Raw genomic sequence first — 14919 nt, forward strand, 5'->3', positions numbered from 1 at the left:
TAGGTACCTACTCGACGTCGTCATTCCATTATTACCTTACCACCTACATCTCGACAACATTGCGCGCAAAAATGTGTCTCCCTTCGTTCGCTGCCACCGCTGCTGGCTGCTCGCAATAATAGCGGTTTGATTCTGGCATCGAATTTCTGCCACCATATCATAAATCCCCCGCTGCTTGATGTCTGCTAGTGGTTATGTTACAATTTGCTACGCCATCCCTGCTTCCGGCTCCGAAACCGCCCGGTCGCTGCTGAGATCCAGCCAACTGTGGTAAGGCTGCGACCGACCGTACCAATATCGAGATTCCTGCCGGAGAGAAGGAACGGAAGACTTCTAATCAATAACTATGATTAAACATAAATAAAAGTCCTCAAGCGGAACAAATCGTCGCCGAGTCGTCAGATTATTTTTCTTTCTCTGTACTTCGGTACACATTCCCTGGAGGAAAGATTCGTACTTTTTCCTTACTTCGAAGTCCTTGCTGACACCGCACCAGGAGAAGACGACTTACTTATTTTGTGTGTCTTTGTCGGAAATGTCGCTTTCCCCATCTCCCTCAAGCTAAAGGTTGTTAGGTACACACTTGGTATTTATGGAAACGTGATTTATATCACATCATGTAGCGGAGCGCAATCTCTCGACCGGAGAACCGGTCGTCGTTGTTCCGCTGGTGGAACCCGGTTTCCGATAAACGCCACGTTCACGTTTCGAGTTACTTACTTCAGTTCTGTATTTTTCTGCAATTTTTTTTCCAGGTGATGGACGACCGCTGGGAGAGCGAAGTGATCGAATACGGTGCCATCAATATTACCGGCTTCCGGATTGTGGACACCAGCCGAAAGTACGTGAAGGAATTCCTGGACGGCTGGAAGCGGCTGGATCCGCAGACGTCGCAAGGCGCCGGCAAGGAACTCATTTCCGCCCAAGCTGCCCTGATGTACGATGCGGTTTACGTGCTGGTGGAAGCCTTCTCGAAAATCGTTCGCAAAAAGCCGGACCAGTTCCGGGCGTACACCATGCGCACCAGCAGAGGCCAGTTCAACGTGCCACCGAACGGGACCCGGCCGATTGATTGCAACGCGTCCGGTCGGGGTGTGCAACCGTGGGAACATGGCGATAAAATTTCCCGTTATCTGCGAAAGGTAAGTTGATTCGGTTTCTTGCGGTGCGGAGGGGATGTTTGACATGGTTTTAAGCTATTATAGCTGACGTTCAGGTAATTTTTCTTCTACACAAGTTTATTTCCGTTTAAGTATTAAATAATAATGTCATCATTTTTATCAAAACCTTCTGATTGGTACTTCGAATGGTGTTTTGTTTCAAGGTGTCCAATCAAAATATTCAGCCGAGATTGATAGTTTTCATATGAAAGCATAATATGTTTCGAAACTAATCTTTTAGTTTATTTTACCAAAGTAAAATTTCAATGCAAATCAGCAAATTCCTATTTTCATGATAGTGCATGATTTTAAAAAATAATGAATTTAGTCAAACATATCTAAATTCATTCAAATTTCCTGCAAATATTTCAAATCCAATTCAAAATGCATTTTACAATTGATGAGAATTTCAACAGACTCTTTTCAACAGATTCACAAACTCGTTTATTTTGAAATAAAGTCTGCCGTTAATAATTAAAAAAAAAACGAGTGTCGATTTGGTTCTATGAAGGACTTTTTTTATGTTTGTGAGTAAATGCGTTGACGAGTGAATTATTTTAGTTCATTCACAACATAATGTGAAAAATACACATATCTACAATAATTGTCATAAACAATTTTAATGTGAATTTCTAATGATTTCACTTGTTTGGTGTTAAATAAAACAGCCGATGGGGCTCTGAAATATGCTCGCCACGGTATCTGTTGAATCTTTACTCCGTGTCATCCAAATAACTGACACCGCCGGATTCCAATTTACTCTGTGCCGGTTTTCTTTGCCGTATCCAATATAGATTAATATCTCCAAAATACATTTTGTGAACACCCCCACGAATCACACCTCGAAGCATTAGCAGATTTATGACAGCTAGTCTAGTGCACCCTCGATATGTATGAAATGGAGTGGCGTTTCAGTGCCCGATGCCACTACTGCAGCTCTATCGCTGCCGAGACATGTTATTTACACCACACAGGTGCTGCGAAACATAACTTTTATCTCTGCCATCCCTCCCGACTCCCAGCGCCAGTTTTCCACTTTATCTGATTTTCTACTCGCTTCGACTCTTTGCAGGTGGAAATTTCCGGCCTTACGGGAGACATAAGATTTAATGAAGATGGCAAACGGCAGAACTACACACTGCACGTGGTCGAGATGACGGTGAACAGCGCGATGGTGAAGGTGGCCGAGTGGTCCGACGAGAACGGCCTGATGCCGGTGGTGGCCAAATACACCCGGCTGAAAACGGACATGAACTACGAGCGGAACAAGACCTACATCGTAACGACCATCATCGAGGAACCGTACGTTATGCTGCGGCAGCCGGAACCGGGCGAGACGCTGGAGGGCAACGATCGCTTCGAGGGCTACTGCAAGGATCTGGCTGATTTAGTGGCGAAAAAACTTGGCATCAACTGTACGTATCTAACCACCCTCCCCTCCCTGCCTCGTCGGTATGGGTCCCTCTAGAGTCTAGATTCACGTTTGCAGTCGGCTGCTCCGACAGCGTCGGGTGTGCCAAAGCAAAAGCCCCCAGTGATATATGAGCCCTTAGTGTTTATTGTTATTTATACTTTTCAAGGGAGGCTGCCGGTGCTGCTGCTGACGGTCCGGTCATCTTGGTTTCACTCAACAGCAATAGTGGGCGAGAGATGGGGAATTTTATGGTCCAGAGAATTTAATTTTCATTACAGAAAAATCTATTTAATGATGGGATGCTTTTGCGAAACGTTTCAGCGTTTTTCGTCGAGGAACGAAAATGACGAGAGGTGGTTTATGACGGTGCAGCAGTCAATAGTAATACTTCCGTCTCTACGTGATAGACGGGATTATTTATTCAATCCTAGGTTTACGGTTGGAAACACACGTCGCAGACTTCATTTTCAACTAGCAAAGTGGTGCAACGGTGACGGTCTTTAAGGGGCCGTACACATGTTACGTAAGCACTTATGGGGGCAGATGAGGTAGAAAAATCCTGAAAAATTTCTCACGTTATAGGTGTACGATCCTTTAAAATTCACGCCCTATTGCACCCTTTAATGAGATCTTTAAAAGCTCTTCATTAATTGTGACGCATCTCAACTCGAGCATATAAAACAAACAGCTTACAGTAATTTCCTGTCATTTAATACCAAATGCTGACCGTTTGCTCATAGCATGTCATTTATATAGTGATGTGATTCAATCATCAAAAGTAAGTCAGTATTTTTAACGTTCTTATATTATAATTGTATTCAACAAATCTTTCGTAAATCTTTTTTTTAACCAGTTCATTTATTTGGTAGGCTCAGTCGTGTGTGACACTTTGCGGAGCCGCAATTCTCAAGTATAATATTTTTACATGGTATATCATCTTATCAGTTAGTTGGGAGGGGACATAGACCATAATACTCGTGGTGAATCAGGGTTAAAAATTACTTAAAACAGGACGGAAGGGGTAGGGATTTGGGCTTAGGTTATTTCAGCTTCTCATCCGGGCGTTTGACGTTGAACGTTGAAAACGGTTTTGCGTGGCGTCGTGCTCGATTTTGGTTCGTCAGGAAGCATCTTCCGGATGGCCAGAGCATCGTGGTACATGGTACAGAGAAACAGAATCAAAAAAAAAACCGAGGAAGAGAAGAATATAGGCATTAAACTTTGATATCAGCCAAGCAAAGGAAGGCATAGATGGTCTGCATATATATCACATCGCGATCTCCCAAAACACCTCTTATCTCCCTGAAGGGTTGTTTTCCTCGGGCCACAAGGGTATCGAATAAATGCTCTCTGGAGGCGTCATTTTCCGAGCAATACCAAACTGCGCGATCGATGTCATCGTAACTGGCTCCGCATCTACATAGATTGCTATCGATCAGGTTTATTCTGTAGAGATGTATGTTTAGTGAATAGTTCATTGTTCATTGTGTGACCAATCATTTGCCAATTTTGAAGAGTACTCTGACGGACTAATGGGAAAAACTCGTTATTCGAGATTTGTCTATCATAAACTTCACTTTCCTTTGCGCCTACCTTTGCTAGCGAGTCCGCCTTCTCATTGCCATAGATTAGGCAATGGGATGGGACCCATACAATGGTAAGCTTGAATGATCTTTCGACCAAATCACGCACCTGCTCTCTTATAGTTGTAAGAAAGTAAGATGCGTGCTTAACAGGTTTCATCGACCTGGAGAGCCTCGATAGAATCAAGACTATCCGAGAAGATGAAATAATGGTCTACGGTGGTTGGTTTCGGAATAATGGTTTCGGAAGGTGGTTGAATTTGCGCCTTGAGAAGATTTTTGAGCTTTCTTTCAAGCCTCAAATACTCTTCGAAAAGCTCAGGCCTTCCGTGTTTACGGAAAGCCTTGAAGGCATCAGATTTCTCGGAATACAACTTAGTACATTCATCATCCCATCCAGGAGTGGCTGGTCGTCTTATGACATATGTACTTGGAACGCGTCGATTATGAGCTTCTAATGCGCTTTTATGAATATCAATTCGGCAAGGAATCGATACTCATCCAGTGGAGGAAGAGTATCAGTTGATTCAAGACCAATTTTTGCAGCCGATGCAAATTTTTGCCAGTCAATGTTTTTCGTGAGGTCGAAAGGAACATTAACTGGCAGTGATTGTTGATAGTCGCTTTTGATTGTGGTGACTATCGGCATGTGGTCACTACCATGGGGATCTTGGATTACCTTCCACGTGCAATCTAATGATAGTGAATTAGAGCATAAAGACAGATCTATTCGACTTTTCTGACCTTGAGGTCCTATTCGAGTTACTTCGCCTGTGTTCAAAATATTCAAGTTGATAACGTCGCACAAATCATAGAAAATAGGCGCTCTGTTATCGTCTCTAGTTTCGCCCCATGCAATACCATGTGCATTCATATCCCCCAGTATTAAAACTGGGGATGATAAAAGAGAGACTGCGCTCCAAAGATGCCGACGATTAAGTGAGGCATTTGGGGGAATATACACTGAAGCTATGCAAAGGTCTTTATTCTTTACATTTACTTGGCAAGCGACGATTTCTAAACCATTAACAGTCGGAATGGGAATTCTGTAGAAAGTGTGACATTTTCTGATTCCCAAAAGAACGCCACCATAATGATCATTCCGATCTTGGCGAATAATGTTAAAATCGTGGAAGTTGATTTCATCTTCAGAAGAAAGCCATGTTTCACAGAGTGCAAATATATCGCAATCTGAGTTGCGAATTAAAAACTTAAACACGTTGATAAGAAAATTATTTGAGCTTTTTAGTGGAATGTCTTCACTTGTCATAAGGCGAGTTTATACAATCCCATTGAATTCCACCACTTAATTGTATCTTGACAGATACGTATTTCGACCTCAACAGTAAGGCCGTCTTCAGTGTGGAATTCAATGGGATTGTATAAACTCGCCTTATGACAAGTGAAGAATTTAAACACGTCCAATTTATGTTTCAGACTGTGACAGTTCCACTGCAGCACAGTGATTGTATCTTGTATGGCCGTATTATCCATCGAAAGATACAAGTCCTGCAAGAAGGGGCCATGAAACAGTCAATTGCTTCAGATAACTTTCAACTGTTGGAATAAAAAGGTCAATGATTGGCCTCAATGAATTCGGAATATTGAATAAGTTCAAAATACGATCCACAAGGTCCTTAAAGGATATCAATCCTCGCTTGGACGAGATTCTTTTCTTGGAAGTGCGAGTAGCAGTTTTCTGCTCAGAGATATTCCTTAACTGATGTTTTTTTGTAACATCAGTTTTAGGCAATGGCGGGAATGTCCTACTGTAACATGGGTCAAAAGGAGCAGTATAGACAGGTTGCTTCGGAATTTTAAATAATCCCCCATTACCATCAGATTTAGGCAAGCTTCTAGGGATGATTTTTGTTTTCTTACGGCGCAATCCCGGGGAAGACAGTTTCTTTCTCTTTTCGGGTACGTGTACCTCCGCAGAATCATCCATATCGGCTACGTCAGAGTCCGATTCGTCTATGGAAATGACATCATAAAAATCACTTACTTGAACGGCAGCTGAAATAGCAGCCGTTGCGTTGGCAGTTGCGGATGTGTCTTGCGACTTCACCATTTCTGCATTCGACTGCTTAGAGCGCTGTACTAACGAGCGCTTAACTTTTTGGGTGCGCTTTTTGTACACCGGGCATTCTTGCAAACCATGGGGAGGGTCCATGCCACAAATGCCGCGAATACAACGTCCCCACACATCATCTATTTATCGACTTCAAAGCCGCATATGATACAATCGATCGGGACCAGCTATGGCAGCTAATGCACGATAACGGATTTCCGGATAAACTGATACGGTTGATCAAGGCGACGATGGATCGGGTGATGTGCGTAGTTCGAGTTTCAGGGGCATTCTCGAGTCCCTTCGAAACCCGTAGAGGGTTACGGCAAGGTGATGGTCTTTCGTGTCTGCTATTCAACATCGCTTTGGAGGGAGTAATACGAAGGGCAGGGATTGACACGAGTGGTACGTTTTTCACGAAGTCCGTCCAGTTATTTGGTTTCGCCGACGACATTGATATCATGGCACGTAACTTTGAGAGGATGGAGGAAGCCTACATCAGACTGAAAAGCGAAGCTAAACGGATTGGACTAGTCATCAATACGTCGAAGACGAAGTACATGATAGGAAAAGGCTCAAGAGAGGTCAATGTGAGCCCAGGCTTGCCAAAAACTCCTCGCCGAGTACAAAATGAGCAAGAGCAAGAGCAAGAGTTTTTTTGAGGAGCAGAAATAAGCATCAAAACTCACAACACTGTGCATCATTTAACGCGAGCTTGTGCATCGCAAAACAAGAGCGAGTCTATCTGTTCATCTTTTTCTTGTGGTGCGTCACTCATTTACACTCACACTCAAAACAGCCTCCAAGATTTTTTCACATACAAAGCGTCGCTCCGGAGGCTCAATGAATGCTCTTTCGCCTGACGCCACACTCACATGTGTTTTTATTTTGCTTTTCCTCACTCAGCGGTTTTGTACCTCTGCTTTTTTACGCTTCTACTCAACTGTGAGGATGCGAAGGCAGCATTTTGCTGATGATGATTTTATTTGACTCTAGCGAGGGTGAGGAGTTTTGTCAAGCCTGTGTGAGCCACCCACCACGAGTTTATATCGGTGGTGACGAAATCGAGGTGGTTGAAGAATTCGTGTACTTGGGCTCACTGGTGACCGCCGATAACGATACCAGCAGAGAAATTCGGAGACGCATAGTGGCTGGAAATCGTACGTACTTTGGACTCCGCAAGACGCTCCGATCGAATAGAGTTCGCCGCCGTACCAAACTGACTATCTACAAAACGCTTATAAGACCGGTAGTTCTCTACGGACACGAGACCTGGACGATGCTCGTGGAGGACCAACGCGCACTGGGAGCTGCTGAACGCAATTCCTTGCAGTCCAGAATATCCACGGTAGACTGCAGGGCATTCTTTAAACGGCCTTTTCCTGCGAGTACATCCTTGCAAGTCAGGCTCGCTGCGTTAATTACGCCTTCAATCTCGACCTCCCCCGAGGGGACATAAACCAAATATTCCACATTATAGTTCTGGTCTTTTGCGATAGCATTTGCATCCTGGAATGTAGGTGCGGTTACACGTAGTTTGTTCCGATTGATCTGATGAAAATCAGTTTTCGGAAAACGACGCGTCAAGTCACGTTTGATTCCTAAGAAATCAATACTTTTCACTTTCTGCCGAAAGTAAACAACCAGGGACTAGGTGATGTGGCCTGGTAAAATCGTGTGCGAACGACATTGTCTTTGGAAGGCGTTCCGCCTCCACTCACTTCATCCATGTATCAAAGATAAAAAAAAAACTTAAATAAATTGATTTAAGAAAAAAATATTTTTTTGGACCAGGCTCTCTTTCACTCTTTCACTCTTTCTGCACTGTCCGATTCTTTCTGTCGAGAAAAAAGTGTACCCAACTCCTTACTTACTTACTTATGGGTCCTGTACACCTCCGGTGGTGCAAAGGGCCGACTTGAAAGATCTCCATCCTTTGCGTTGCCCGGCTATCGCTTTAACCTGTTGCCAGGTTAGATTTTGGTCGACTTCTTTTATTTCTTTATTGAGGCTTCGCCGCCATGAGCCTCCGGGTCTGCCTCTGCTGTGATGTCCCGCTGGGTTTCAGTCTAATGCTTGTTTACAGATTTCGTTTCCGCCCCTACGTAGAGTGTGGCCGACCCAGCCCCACTTCCGATCCCGAATTTCTGTTGCTATCGGCCTCTGGTGACAACGACGATGGAGTTGTGAGGCCACCAGGCCCGAATTATATACCGCAGGCATCTGTTAATGAACACCTGCAGCCGTTGAGTGTTCTCCACTGATACACACCATGTTTCGCTAGCGTATAGCAGCACAGATTTCACGTTAGAGTTGAAAATTCGTATTTTGGTGCGTTCTCTTATCTGCCTGTTTTTCCAGATATTTCTTAAACTCGCAAAGGCAGCCCTTGCTTTCTTTATCCGTGCGCCTATGTCGATCTTGGTACCGCCGTCTGACGCCATTTGGCTACCAATATATTGGTTGCCCGGCTACTGTGAAACTGGAAGGAGTCACCGTGTTTACATCCAACGATTTGGTTTTGTTGACGTTGATGACTAAACCTGCCGAAGAGGAGCGCTCGGCAAGGTCGTTGAGCTTACTCTGCATATCAGAGCGCCGTTGCGCGAGGAGTGCAACATCATCAGCCAATTCGAAGTCATTTAGGTGCTCCATGGTTATAGGCTGCCATAACAGCCCGCGGTTTGGTTCACGGTCAATCGCATCTATCAGAATCTCGTCGATTACGATGAGGAACAGTAACGGTGATATAATATATCCTTGCCTCACACCAGCTACGACCCGGATAGGGTCGGACAAGACCCCATTGTGCAGCACTCTACGCGAGAAGGCCTCGTACGCGATGAGGCCGATGATTTTCTCAGGAACTCCCTTGCGTCTCAGGGCGCCCCAAATATTCGCGTGATTGAGACGGTCGAAAGCTTTTTCGTAGTCAATGAATACCAAGTAAAGGGACTCTTGGAATTCGTTGACCTGCTCCAGAATTATGCGGAGCGTGACAATATGGTCCACACAGGATCTTCCGGCACGGAATCCGGCTTGCTGCCGCCGGAGAGTCGCATCGATCTTCTCCTGAATCCGGGCTAGAATAATTTTGCACAGAACTTTGAGAACGGTACACAGCAACATAATGCCTCGCCAGTTATCGCATACAGTCAGGTCACCCTTTTTGGGCACCTTCTCTAAGATACCTTGCATCCAGTCGACCGGGAAAGTTGCGGTGTCCCAGATATTACGAAATAAACGATGCAGTAGTTGAGCGGATGTCATGGGGTCAGCTTTGAGCATCTCGGCTGATATGCGGTCGACCCCTGGGGCTTTATTCGATTTCATGCTTTGGATGGCTGTTTGAATCTCTAGCAGTGATGGAGCTTCGGTATTGACGCGTGTTATACGTCGGATCCTAGGCAGGTCATGCCGAGGTGGAGATGACCTGGCTGGCACTTGAAAAAGTTGTTCGAAGTGCTCGAACTAGCGTTTCAGCTGGTCAGTTGGGTCGGTCAATAACTGATCATTCGCGTCTTTCACAGGCATCGTTGCATTCATCTTCGCCCCGCTTAAGCGTCGTGAGATATCGTAGAGGAGGCGAATGTCCCCGGTTGCGGCGGCTCTCTCTCCTTTGTCGGCCAGAGAGTCTGCCCACGCTCGCTTGTCCCGTCGACATGAGCGTTTTACTTCCTTCTCAAGATCCGCGTATCGTTGACGGGCTAAGACTTTGGCTTCTCTGGTTTTCGATCGCTCTATCGCGGCTTTGGCTTCTCTTCGCTCCTCTATCTTTCTCCAGGTCTCATCGGTGATCCATTGTTTTCTCTGGGTGCGTAGTTCGCCCAGATTGTTCTCGCTGGTGGTGATGAAGGCATTCTTGATGGCGGTCCATTGGTCTTCCACGCTGCCACCTTCCGGAATATCTGCAGCACGCGTCTCCAGTTCTACAACGAAGGACCGTTTCACCGTGGCATCTTCCAGTCGGCGTGTGTTGAATCGTCGTCCAACTCTTTCCTCCTGCCGACGAATCCGCGCAATGCGCAGGCGTATTTCGCCGATGAGGAGGTGATGATCAGACGCGATATCGGCACTACGTTTATTCCGTACATCAAGAAGGCTCCGTTTCCATTTTCGGCTGATGCAGATGTGGTCGATTTGATTTTCTGTAAAGCCGTCACGGGAGACCCACGTGACCTTGTGAACCGGTCGATGATGGAAGAGCGATCCCCCGATCACCATGTCGTTATTACCACAAAATTCTGCGAACAGCTCTCCGTTTTCGCTCATTTCTCCGAGACCATGGCGTCCCATAATGCGCTCATGGTTCGAGTTGTCGGATCCAATCTTCGCATTGATGTCGCCCAAACAGATCTTGATATCACCTTTCGGAATTCTATCTACGACGGCATTGAGTTGACTGTAGAAGTTCTCTTTGTCTTGCAGATCGGCAGCATCGGTTGGCGCATAACATTGGATTATAGTAAGGTTTCGGACCCGTGTTCTAAATCTGGCAACGATTATCCTTTCACTTATAGGTTCCCACTTCATAAGCGCAGAGTGTGCCTGAGCGCTTAGTAGGAAGCCAACTCCGCGATGCCGGGGAGCATGTTCACCTCGTAAACCAGAGTATAACAGAACTTGTCCCGACAGCGTTCTGTGTTCTCCAAAGTTTGGCCAACGGACTTCACTCAGTCCCAGGATCTCAAGCTTCATGCGGCGTGCCTCATTGGCAAGTTGTGCCAATTTACCCTGCTGGGCTAGGGTTAAAACGTTCCATGTTCCTATTCGTGTCCGTTGTTTCGCGCTAAGAGTCGTCGCCGTAAAATCAGTCCGTATTCTTTCATTATCGGATTCTCGAACACATTGATGTTTCGGGAACAGTAGGTTGTTGGCCCAAGGTTCCCTATCGACAGGGATGGGGCTGCCATCTTAGGTATAGCTTCCGGGGAATAGCATTTCATACTCAGCCGCTGGATGCCAGAACAGACGCTGTTGGAGCCGCAACTCCTTGGTGAACAGACGCTCGGTCAGTCGGGTCAAATTTGTTTAAAGACCCACCCAACACCAGGACTAGGCTAGTGCGCTTTGAGCGGCACACGGTCCCTTTGATAGGGCCTGCTTGGGGACACATGCAGCTTTTTATAGGAGTTCAACAGAGCCCACTGTCGAAGCCCACCACATCCTAGGCAGACCCCACAGGACGCACCCTCTCACTCTAGCTGATGTCAGAAGGACAACAGTGCCCAGGCTGCACTACCAGCTAAGTACGCAACCCTTAGCTGGCGGTCAATTGTCATCGGAAGACCCGTGGAAGCGTGAGTATTGGAACTTGTGAGGACCAGAGCTATGTTAGGCGCCCCTTCCCGGATATCAACTCACCATTTCGCAGCCCTGACCGCACTCCACCGCATGCAAACAATACAAAGCGAATAGGTACTTAGCCGTTTTGTTTCTGCCTTTGTAGGTGCCTACGAACGTCGTCGTACGGGGATGGATGATGCTCTGTCCGAATACTGATATTCACGGCGCTGTAATGATTACCGGTTGGTAATTTACCAATTACAGCCCGCTTCCTTCTGGTCGCCAGGAATTCACCTTGCGAAACTTCGGTGCCGTTTATTTGGCAACTTAAAAATACACTTGATCGAGTTCGAGTGAGAGATCCAAACTAAATGCGTCTGACTCGGTCCGATGCGACACAGGGAATCATAATTGGGTTATTACCGCAGCTATGGACATCATGGAAGCCTTGGTTGATTCTACAGACCATTTGATTCAAATTCCAGGAGGATTTGCAGATTTTACTACACCTCATAAGTCAGGATTTGAGACGCAAATGACAGACAATTACTCGGAGGACATAATTGGGTTGATACCGCGGCTGGGGACATCATGAAAGCCTTGGTTGATTCGGCAGACCATTTGATTCAAACTCAAGGGCAATTTGGAGATCTTAGAACAACTCATATGCATAATTTGAGACGCAAGTGAAAGACAAATGCCCGGAGGACATATTTGGGATGAATCCGCGGCTGAGGAGTCTAGGGAATTCCTGGATGACCAGGAAAGGAACGGCTACTTAAGGCATATTGAGTTTGGTTTAATAGATCTTATAGAGCATGAATCATTCAATGAAAGAGATAACAGCCCTTCGGTTACGCGGGTAGACCTCAAGACCTATATTACAGGGAATTCTTGTATGACGGAATGGAACGGAATTTGGTGCAATATATCAAATTGGGCATAAACTATTTTATACAAGAGATAACAGCTTTTTCGCTACGCTTGTACACCTTAGGTCCTCGATTACGCGTGTAGACTCCAGGAAATTCTTGGATGACCTAGAACGGAACAATTGTTGAAGGCAAATGATGTGTATACAAAGCATCTACTTTGTACTTTAGGTTTCTAAGAGTGCCTTCTTATAGGCTTACTTTTGGATGTCAATAATGTTTCATATTCTTTTTAGGTACGTCACGTGCCGTAAAAAGGAGGCCGTAAAACGAAGTGACGTAAAAAAACTGCCGTAAAAAGAGGGTTGAGTGTAATGGTTTGAAATCGGGCGAATGTTATAACAAGCTTGAAAATCAACACGTTTCTGATCTTTCCTTTCAAACTTCAAAAACAGTTAGAGGCGACAAAAAATATGGGCTCCTTGGGATAGGCGACCCTGAATAAATCTTTGAATCAACTGAGCAAAAAAAAAGTATCATGAAAAAGGTAAACTAGTAAATGGCCCGGAGTAGAACCTTCCATGTTTGTGATCCGAAAATGCTAAGTGAAATACAAGAAATAAGTTAAGAAATCCTCCGTACTTATCTGCACGTCTGCAATGTTCGCAATCCATGTCCAGCAGCGCTATTCCCTTTGAGTTATTGGATGGAATAGATTTAAAGTGATCATTTGCCACCGGACTCCGATAATATTACGAAGGCATGGACTTGAGTAGCACCAATTACTGCACTCCAATCGCGAATCGCCATAATTTCCTACGGAATTCTCATATTGGATCACACTGCACAACTCTTGATCTTGATTCAAATTTTTTTTTGTTCAGCTTATAGGTGGATTTTTTTCTCTTAACTTTAAAAATCTTGAAAAAAATGTACAAAGACACGTTCACAGGGAGAAAATCTGACACAAGAAACGTATAACATCTGCACCACGTCATCGAGAAAAGCATGATCATCACTAGGTATATTAATTAGGGTTTTTCGAATGCTTTAGATGGAACGAATTTGCATGGATAAAATCTTGCAGAATAACCAAAACCAGAATAATCTCTTACGTAATAAGTGTATGGTCCCTCAATTGCAGCAATGTCAATCGAAGGTAAATTTAAAAAGAGATAAAAAGGTATTTATGTATCAGAAAATAATGGCACTAAAGTTACCTCAAAGCACACTATAATTTGGCAGTTCTATTCTAACTACATAATTTTCGTTGACCCTTCACCCATATCTTAATAATGAATTATTCGTCAAAAGGTGTCACTATGACCTTATACAACATAGAACTGGATGAATACAAAATCCATTTCAACTATTACTACAATGCTCGAACTGTTGCACAACGGAACTCCCCTCATTACTCTCAATATCTCATTCGCCGTATCACCGAAAAAGCGTCGCCAAAACACCAAAAACCGCAACCGCGTACCGCCAGCAGCAGCAATTAAAAATTTCATTTCCGGCTACTGCAGAACCAACCCGTACTCGCTTTTCTCCCTAGCAGAGAGTGGTCCAAAATGTTCAACGCTAAAATATTCAACGAAATTGAAAATGATAAAATGATCATAAATTATCAAACCTTTAAAATGGAATAGTGATATTAACAACTATGATTTAATCTCCAAATAATTCAACCTGTGATACCCAAACTGTGTGTGTTTCTGCCCGGAAAAATGTTTGACTTGTATTTTTTTTAATGAGTTGCTTTGTGCAATATTCTGTTTGATTCAATCACAGTTAAATTCAATAGTGATCAAAACATTGTGTAAAATCCGTTGCAAAATCAGATGATTTAAAAAACACACACATATGTTTTGGATTGTACATTTTGGACCATTCTATCCAACCCACCAGAGAACATTAATTCACTAGGTGCTAGGGCGCCTCCCTTCCTATTGTTTCCGTACCTGAAAGTCCTATCGTATTTATAGTTCAGTAGTGCTGTTGTGTCCATAAGCCATTTGGCAGTTGTGTGCATCCCATAAATCTAATTTAATGTTTTACCTTTCGGTTTGGTCTGGTTGCCGCATCGGACGCACCGCTTTCTCTCTGTCTCTCCATTTCTCAGACGAGTTACGCATCGTCAAGGATGGCCAGTACGGCGCCGAGAATCCGGACGTGAAGGGCGGCTGGGACGGCATGGTTGGGGAGCTGGTCCGCAAGGAAGCAGACATCGCAATCGCATCGATGACAATTACCTCCGAGCGGGAACGCGTTATCGACTTCAGTAAGCCGTTTATGTCACTCGGCATTTCCATTATGATCAAGCGGCCGGTCAAGCAGAAGCCCGGCGTGTTTAGCTTTCTCAATCCGCTGTCGAAAGAGATTTGGGTAAGAGCCAAATAGCATTAAATTACCTGCCGCCGGCAAACATTTCATTAACTATCTGTTTGTAAGGAATATGCGTGCACTGGATTGAGGTGAATGTGGGGTCAAAGTTTTTAATATGAATTTAATCAGTTTCCCCAGTAAATAA

The 14919-nt window shown here is 44.6% G+C and overlaps 1 protein-coding gene across 2 annotated transcripts in view; it reads left to right on the forward strand.

The window, feature by feature from the left end:
• The window catches only part of LOC134218487 (glutamate receptor 1), a 552551-nt gene that overhangs the window by 514299 nt on the left and 23333 nt on the right, over positions 1 to 14919 (forward strand). For both annotated transcript variants that reach the window (XM_062697549.1, XM_062697550.1), the window contains exons 5-7: positions 756 to 1142; positions 2233 to 2575; positions 14512 to 14774. In XM_062697549.1, coding sequence (XP_062553533.1) covers positions 756 to 1142; positions 2233 to 2575; positions 14512 to 14774 — 993 coding nt within the window. The remainder of the gene's footprint in view (positions 1 to 755; positions 1143 to 2232; positions 2576 to 14511; positions 14775 to 14919) is intronic.

The sequence above is a fragment of the Armigeres subalbatus genome, chromosome 2 (genome assembly GCF_024139115.2).
Source record: "Armigeres subalbatus isolate Guangzhou_Male chromosome 2, GZ_Asu_2, whole genome shotgun sequence".
In the NCBI taxonomy this organism is placed as follows: Eukaryota; Metazoa; Arthropoda; class Insecta; order Diptera; family Culicidae; genus Armigeres; species Armigeres subalbatus.